Below are 8,904 nucleotides of genomic sequence, written 5' to 3' on the forward strand. Positions count from 1 at the left end.
ATGGCATTATGGAATTGTAGGGGTTTAGGACAGGCGGACTCCCCTAAAATTCCTTATTTATCCTCTCTAGTCCGCTCTTATGGTCTGGACATGATATGTCTTTCGGAAACTATGTTATCTGTAGAAAATGTTGTAAAAAAACTAGTATCTTTGCCTTTTTTGGGTTGTTGTGGCTTAGATGCTATAGGTCATAGTGGTGGTTTGTTTATATGTTGGTTTTCTCCGGTAGGTTTGGTTCCTGTTTATAGTTCTCCTAATGTATATCTCTGTAAATTGGTGCAAGGAGATGAAATAAAATATGTGATGTTTGTGTATGGCTCGCCTCATATTGCTAATCGTATGGAGGTTTGGAACTCGATTAGCAATATTTTAGAGTCTCTTCCGAATGTGTTAATCATTGGAGATTTTAATCAAGTGGAATATGGTTCAGATAAATTAGGTGGTAATTTTTCTATTCCAGGTCAATTGGAGTTTATGACTTGGAGAATGAGTATGGATTTATTGGATGTTCCTTTTACGGGCCCTCGTTTTACTTGGACTAATAATAGATTAGATTCTGATCCCATTTTCGAACGTTTGGACCGAGCTTATGGGTCTTCTACTTGGTTTTCTAATTATCCAGACTCCAGAATTGTTCATCAACCTATTTTATTCTCCGATCATGCTGCAATCATTTTTGATGATACAGCTCCTTCAGACTATACCAAACGTCCATATAGAATTGAGAACTGGTGCTTATCAGCTCCGGAAGTTCGAAACATCATTTCCTCTGTTTTTGGTTTGTTTTTCCCGGGCTCTCCCATGTTTACCCTTTCCAGGAAACTCTCAGTTTCTAGAGATCGCCTTCTTTCTTGGTGTGTCTCCCACAAAAAAGCTTGGGGTATTAACTGGAGGGCTTTAGTATTTGACGTCCAACAAGCTTCTCTTTCTTTAAACTTGCGGATGGATCGTTGTTTATTTATTACAACCAAGAATGACAAGGTTGCTGAAGCACAAGCAGCTTATATCTTTTGGCAACAGCGAGCAAAACTAAAGTGGGATGCTCTGGGAGATTCCCATTCTCGTCTCTTATTTTCCTCAGTTCAGACACGGAGGAGAAAAAATAGAATCTTTGGCTTAAGAGACTCGTCAGGCTGTTGGCATCGAGATTATTCTCAGATAGTGTCCATTGCTCAATCCTTTTACAAAGATTTGTATTCAGTCTCGGATCGAGTTTCTTCAAAGGATGTTGAATGGTAGGATAGTCTTCAATTACCTTCTCTTTCTTCTGATCAACAGAAACTTTTGATGGATCCTTTTACTTCGGAAGAAATTCGGAAGGCAATTTTCAGCATTGAAGATAATAAATCTCCAGGTCCAGATGGTTTCTCTTCCACTTTCTTTAAAGCATCTTGGGATACAGTGGGCTCTTCGGTAATCAATGCTGTTCAGCATTTTTTCGCTCATGGTTATATGTTGAAGGATTGAAATCGAACTTTTCTGGCCTTACTCCCAAAAGTGGATGCTCCGGAGTCTATTTCTCAATTTCGCCCGATTGGCCTTTGTAATGTTATTTACAAATGCGTGGCGAAATGCCTTACGAGTCGGCTTCCTTTGGTGCTGCCAAGTTTGGTCGCCGGCTTCCAAAATGCTTTTGTTCCAGGGCGTCTTCTCTTGGATAATGCTTTAATTGCACATGAAGTTTTATCCTATATGAACAAGTCAAAGGCTAGAAAACGGTTCTTTGCAGCAATTAAGTTGGATATGAATAAAGCCTATGATAGGGTCAATTGGGATTTTCTATTTCGGTTACTCACTGTTTATGGCTTCCCTCCCTATTGGATTCACATTATTCGACAATGTGTTACTACGGTTTCTTATCAGATTTTGGTTAATGAGAATCCGCTACAGGCTTTTAATCCTCAGTGTGGTCTTCGTCAGGGTGATCCTCTTTCATCCTATATGTTCGTTTTGTGTATGGAGGTTCTGTCTGCCATGCTTCGCAAAGTCGAGAAAGCAACTTTGTTTAAAGGCATATCAATTGCTCGGGGTGCTCCAGCGATTTCTCATTTGTTTTTTGCTGATGACTCTTTGTTGTTCCTTCAAGTTACTCCTGAGGCATGTCAGAATCTTACGAGCCTACTATCTGAGTTTTGTTCTATTTCAGGCCAGGTTATTAATCTTCAGAAATCTTTTGTCAAATTTAGTCCCAATACACCAACGGACTATCGGGATTTTCTGGCTAGTAGTTTGAAGCTCCAGTGTAAACCTAGTCTGGGCTCTTATTTAGGCTTACCAGTGGAACTTGGACGTAGTAAAGTCTCGGAGTTTAGTTTTCTGATTGACAAGGTGGTTCAACGTATTTCTGCTTTCTCTTCTTTGGGGCTCTCTTCAGCAGCAAAACTGGTTATTATTAATTCAGTGCTTCTTGCCTCGTTCAATCATATTCTCTCGGTCTTCCAGATTCCTTCCTCTATTTGCTCCAAAGTGGACAACCTTTTAGCCCGTTTCTGGTGGAAGTCGGATTCTAGCTCCCGGGGTATAGCTCTTCGTTCAAAAGTTCTTTTACATCTTCCTAAGGGTCTGGGTGGCCTAGGCATTCGTCAGCTGAGTTCCTTTAACTCAGTCCTTTTGGCTCGTCAGTGTTGGCGCATTCAGCATAATCCTCAACTGCTGGTTTCCAGGCTTCTTCTAGCAAAATACCCTTCTCTTCAGTCTTTCTCGACAAGAAGAATTTCAAGTTCTTCCTGGGGTTGTCGAAGTCTGCTTCATGGTCTGTTTGTCCTTTCTGACGGTATTGCTTGGAAAGTTGGTTCGGGGTCAAGGGTTCGCATATTGGATGACTCTTAGGTTCCTGGGGAACCTATTTCGTTTCGTGATAATGGCGAGACGAGTGTTCAGTCTCATGTTTCTTCTATCATCAATCCGCGTTCTTACGCGTGGAATTCGAATACAGTGCATCGGTTGTTTGATTCCTCTTCGGCCCTTCGCATTTTAGCTATGGAACGTCCTAGTAAACCAATGGATGATTTTGTATATTGGAAGTTTACTAGGGATGGTAAGTTCACTACAAAGTCGGCTTATGCAATGTTATTACGCCGTCTTAGTTCTTTTAGCAGGGCAACCTCTTTCCCTCCTTCATGGTGGAAACGTTTTTGGAGTCTTCCGCTTTTACCAAAGTTGCAGTGTTTTTGTTGGAAGCTTCTTTACAATGCCTTGCCGTTAACAACGATTCTACAAGTTCGGGGTATCCCTGTGGACTCAACTTGTGTTTTCTGCCTTGAAGGTCCTGAGACTATTGATCATTTGTTTCGAGACTGTCCTTTTGTCTCTTCTCTCTGGGTTTTAGTTCCTTTGTTTTCTTCAATCACAGTGGATCAAGATAAATCCTTTTCTACCTGGTTTGTAGAGTTGGTGGGTTCTTTGTGGCATTCTAAATCTTGGGAGGTTTTGGTCAGTTTGGTTTCTTTCTATTGGGCTATCTGGATTGCTCGGAATCACAAGGTGTTTCGTCAGGCTGTTCTTTCTCCGGATTTGGTTCTTTTCTTTATGCAGGATTGGGTTTCGCGGAGTTTGGCAGTTTCTGACTTTAGAGTCTCCATATCTTTATCCAGTAATCGTTCTGGTGCTTCTCTTCGTCTGGCTCCTTTGTCTCTCTGTTTCACAGGAACTGTTGGGTCAGACTATGATATTACTTTGATATTTGATGGGGCGTTTAAAGCACGGGATCAATCAGCAGGTGCGGGCTGGATCTTCAGACATTCTACCTCGGATTTGGTAATTGGGGGAGGTTCGAGAGCTTTTACCTCATCTTCTGCTATTCACTCGGAATTACAAGCTTGTCTTTGGGCTCTCCGTATAGCGGATCACAGGGGTTTTCGTCGTTTGTTGGTCTACACCGATTGTTCGAACTTGGTTTCTTATCTCCATGATAAGGGTTGTTCGGATATTTCTTGTTTATGGTTGCTTCAAGACATTAGGGATGTCATTTCCAGGTTTTCTGCTTGCGAGCTTCGTAAGGTTCCTCGTCAGTGAATTGCTCCGGCTCATTGGTTGGCTGCCAAAAAAAAAAAAAAAAAAAAAAAACTTACCAAAAAAAAAAAAAAAAAATCATTTGTCAAAAAAAGAAAAATAAAATATATTCTTCAATTCCAATTGACTCTCTGCTACAGCCATAGCCCAAACCAACTGCTACTCCCTACTACTTTTCCGCCATAGCCCAAGCTACTACTTGCTACTTTTCCGACCTTTGCTCTATTGTCGGTGATCCTAGTACTCCATTAAAGGCTATTTAATTTATTTCATAATTCAATTCAATATTTAAAAATTTAGGGTTTATTGCTTTCAACCGCATTCGTAATCGCCTACAATCGGTACTCGTGGAATTGCCTAATCCAGCCACCAATCATAATTTTGCGACAGGTATAATTAATCTTAATTAACTCATCATAATATAATTTTTTATGCATGTTAGATTAATTTATTAGAAATAATATGTGGAGTTGAAGCGTTGATCATAATCTACTTTGTTTGTATGATTATTAGAAAAAAAAAGTAGCTTTTTTAGTTGACAGCAAGTTTGGTATTCAATGTTATGATTAATTTTGTTTAAATTAATTGGTATTTATCTAGTGGTATTATGAGTAATTTTGGACCAATTGATCTTGAGATGGAAAGTATCAATATTAGAATTGTCTACTAAAACAAATTGTAAGACTGAAACTTTATATAGTATCGTGATTCTTATAGTTTTTGCAAGATTTCTTGATTAATTGGTTTCTCTTAAGTCTAACCATCTTTCTATAATCTGCCAAACTCATTGAGGGGGGCTTGATAAGAGGCTTGAAGTTAGATTTACCTTGCTATGAAATAAGTTAGCAATTGGAGTGATTCTTCCATCGTATATAGGCTCTAAATGGGTGGAATGAGGGCATGTAGTTTTTGTTAAGCTTAATAATTGGTGGAACTTTAAACCACTAAGTACAAGAAGCTAAGTACTCCGTACTGAAGTACATTTGCAAAGCTAGAGATGAGGTGCATCCTACCAAAATGCATACCTAGAATAGTGCTCTGTTGCTCGTAAATTCTTGTTTTGGAAAAGTTTATAATAACATTATTGTACCTGATAATATACCAAATACTTTGTAAAATGTGTTTTACCTTCAAGTAAAGTAATTTCGAAAAAATTACAGGTTTTGGGTCTAGTTATCACACAATTGAACTTGTTTAATTTTATCAGTTTGTATGTAAAAATATACGGAGTAACAACAACAACAACAACAACAACAACAATAATAATAATAATCATGTAACCAACATTATGTCAATAAATAAAAATATTAAGAAGAAGTGAGTCAGTGAGTAAGAACTAAGATAGAGAATTAGAGATAGAACTCATAGAAGTCTAGAAGCCATCAGCCTTTCTGATTTGGTTTATGAACTTTGTGATTGTCAGAATCTAAGTCATTATACTCAAACTAGAAAACAAAATTAAACAGTCAGGTGAAACTATTAATTCTCACGACAATCCTCCCTATTGCATTGCTCTGAACAACTAGCTAATTGAGCCACTTCTTCATTTATGTGATTTATATAGCTTAATTAGTAGAAGAATTAGATAAACAACACAATACAACTTATCAGGAAAACATTGATTCTACCTACTTTGAGAAAATAATGTACACTTAAAATTGTATGCACCCTATAATATAACCAATATTTTGAAGGATATTCGCGGTAGTTTATTATCCAAGATGCATGCACAACTGGAGAGTTTGAGACATAATGTGTCTTTTGTATGGCACATACTTTCTATGTAACTATTATATGCATAAAGTGTAGAACTGCAGCAGATTTGCTCTCTTGTGAGCCCTTCTAAATTTTCATCTTTTTTGCTTCTAAGTTTTCTGATCTTCTTTATAGCACAAAACTGAAAAGTCTACATGCAATTTATTTGTGTATATTTTCTCTGTTGTGACTTATAAGCCCTTTTATTTGTCCGGTTCGTCGGCCAATTGACCAGATTGGTAAATAAAAAAGACCCTTAGCGACAATTTGGTAAAAAAAAATAATTCTGATGACAATTTGGTAAAAAAAATAACCCTAAGCGACAATTTGGTAAATAAAATAATCTCAGGCGACAATTAACCCAAAAAATAATCTCAGGTGACCCACAATATGAAGCTGGAATAAGGGAATTTATTAATTTTGCTATTAAAAATGTTGGGGATCGATCTAGGTTACCATTCCTTGTTTAAATTTGTAGTTGTTGGTGTGTTGTAATTGTAGTTGCTTGTTACTTATCTTGGTCTAATAGTCATGCTAATATGTGTATCAAGTGGTTGAATTTCATCCTTTTGCTTTGTTGTTCGTTCTTGACAGAATATAAAGGCCAAGATTGCAATCAAAATCTGAAACACTACTTTGTATAGTATAGTGAGACATAAAATATCCAATAGGATAATGAGCATATGGTAAAGTTTAGTGAGACATAACTCAGACATTTATCAAAACTGATTTCGAGAGCTAGAAGTATTGACATTTATCAGCAAAGTAGGATATATTGCTTTCGCCGCCACTGTTTCAGACTATCACACTTTAACATCAATACCATAGTATTTGATTAAGTAAAGCCCAAAAAGGTTAATAAAGGGGAGAGGGAATGAGAGCACAAATTTAGAACTGAAAATCAGAGATGAAATTCAGAACTGATTTCAGAGCTGAAATTCAGAACTGATTTAAGAGCTGAAATTCAGAATTGATTTCAGAGGTGAAATTCAAAGTTGATTTCAGAGCTGAAATTCAGAACTGATTTCAGTGCTGAAATTCAGAAATGATTTCAGTGTTGAAATTCAAAACTGATTTCAGAGCTGAATTTCAGATTTGAAGTTCAGAACTGAAAATCAAAACTGAAATCAAAGCTGAAATTCAGGACTGAAAATCAGAACTGAAATCAGAGTTTTGGATCCTTTTGAGTTTTGAGTGACGAGATAGTACTTGACCAATTCGCTAATACTAAAACTAGTAGCCATCAGTTACTTTTTGCTAAGAATTGAAGTTAACAATTAGCATTGTTTGTTAAGCAGAACATCTGCCGGCATGCACTATTTTGCACTAAATAAAGCTTATTCAGAGATGAAATTCTGAACTGATTAAGCATTGTTTGATAATCTCTAGTTGTTGTTCTATTGTAATTGTCTTTGTTTGTTTCTAATGTACTTGTTCTAATAGTTATATACTTGCTTTTTCTATAATTTGTAGTAAGAAATGAATCGTGATTGGATGTATGTTGAAAATCGAACTCAACCCGAGTTCTTGAACGGGATTGAGGAATTTTGTAGAACTGCTATTGAACACCAGAGGACTACTAAAGGAGAAACAATCTTTTGCCCTTGCCGTGATTGCAACAATGTGAAGAAGTGGAAGGAAATTAGTGTGGTTGAAAACAATGTGAAGAAGTGGAAGGAAAAAGGATGCACAATGCAAATTCATTTTGGCTCCATATATGGAAGCGTATGTACTACTGATCCTTGAAATCTTTACTTTTTCATAATTTTATTATTTTTATTATGTGAATAATATAAACAAGTTTATTGAAATGTAGGAATCATTGGGTACTCTATGTGATTGATTTGCGTATGAGTCTTGTGTATGAGTTTGATTCTGTTATTCAATCACCTCCGAACGCTCGAAACTCAGAGTTGTCCAAAGTAATGAAGATGTTAGTACACAACATTCCTAGTACTACGTATTCATATGCATGTGATTAAAAGTTATTTTTCATTCGTTTAATCTAATACTTTTTATGATTTTTTTTTAGACCTTACAATGTATGTAGGTCACACCTTAAAGGAAATGCTTTCAAAACGAGTAAGCCATAATTACTACACATAAGAATGGAGGTAAGCGTATTATTTTTGCTTTTTCGATCTATTAGTAATAAAAGTATATATAATATATTAAATAATTGTACTATGTTCATTTGAAATAGTGTGCTAAAAAATGTGGTGGTACCGAATGTGCTTATTATGTGATGAAATATATGTATGAGATAGTATCTTTCCATAGCGATTGCAAGGGTAATTTGAAAGAGGTTAGTGATGAGATATATTACGAGTTTTGGTTGATGTTTTATTTTTATAAAGTATAATAAATATACACGTATTTTTTTCAGGAGTATTTGACAAGACTTGCAGCCTACAACGATGTAGAATTGGTTGAGATTCGAAAACAATGGGCTAAGTTTTTTAGGCTTAATTTTTTGTTGAAAGACTAGTTATCTTATTAATCGATGTTATGATTTATCGCATTTAGCTTAATAAAATGATATAACACATTTTTATAGATCTACTTTAATTTTATTTATCCTATTGGTTATTGTTATTACATTTCTAAATTATAAATCAATGCTTTTTTAATTCAAGTTTAATTGTTTTTTGGAAATTAAAGTATAATTAATTTTTTTGTGTTGTATGGTTATGGATGAATAATTCGAGTTGTGTGGAACTATTTGGAGTGTTTGTATTGTATGGAAGTATTCGTAGTACGTTTTTTGTTGGTTGAATTGTAACAGGTTATAACTCATTTGACGATGGGTCGTTTGGTAGGATATACTACCATTTTTGTATTCGAATCAAATATTTTAAAAAAAAATATTAATTACTAACTGGCGTAATCTAGTGCTAGTTACTAATAGTATTTTTTAAAAATAAATAAAAATATATTCGTAACCGACGTTAAGATTTGCCAGTTATTAATAATACCCTTATTGTAACCGACGTAACTTAATGCCAATTACAAATAGTGTGCTTTTTTACTTGGAAAATAGAATTTTTGTAACTGGTGTTGGGTTATGCTAGTTACGAATAATACCCTTATTGTAACCGACGTAACTTAATGCCAGTTACAAATAGTGTGATTTCTTAC

The 8,904-nt window shown here is 35.7% G+C and overlaps 1 protein-coding gene and 1 long non-coding RNA gene across 3 annotated transcripts; both read left to right on the top strand.

Moving 5' to 3' along the window:
* Positions 1 to 1,239, top strand: LOC145627813 (uncharacterized). Its single transcript, XM_081680159.1, has one exon. It carries the CDS (start codon positions 1 to 3, stop codon positions 1,237 to 1,239), a length of 1,239 nt encoding a protein of 412 aa, XP_081536285.1.
* A 2,897-nt stretch (positions 1,240 to 4,136) lies between these two features.
* On the top strand, positions 4,137 to 8,322 carry LOC145626876 (uncharacterized). Of its 2 annotated transcripts, XR_014111131.1 has the most exons (4): positions 4,137 to 4,401; positions 7,240 to 7,491; positions 7,583 to 7,699; positions 7,799 to 8,322. It is a non-coding gene; the product is annotated as an uncharacterized LOC145626876 (long non-coding RNA). The 2 variants fall into 2 exon arrangements; XR_014111130.1 differs by having other exon boundaries at positions 7,583 to 8,322.
* The last annotated feature ends 582 nt before the right edge of the window (positions 8,323 to 8,904 follow it).

Source organism: Chenopodium album, chromosome 4, assembly GCF_948465745.1.
Source record: "Chenopodium album chromosome 4, dcCheAlbu1.1, whole genome shotgun sequence".
NCBI classification, from domain to species: Eukaryota; Viridiplantae; Streptophyta; class Magnoliopsida; order Caryophyllales; family Amaranthaceae; genus Chenopodium; species Chenopodium album.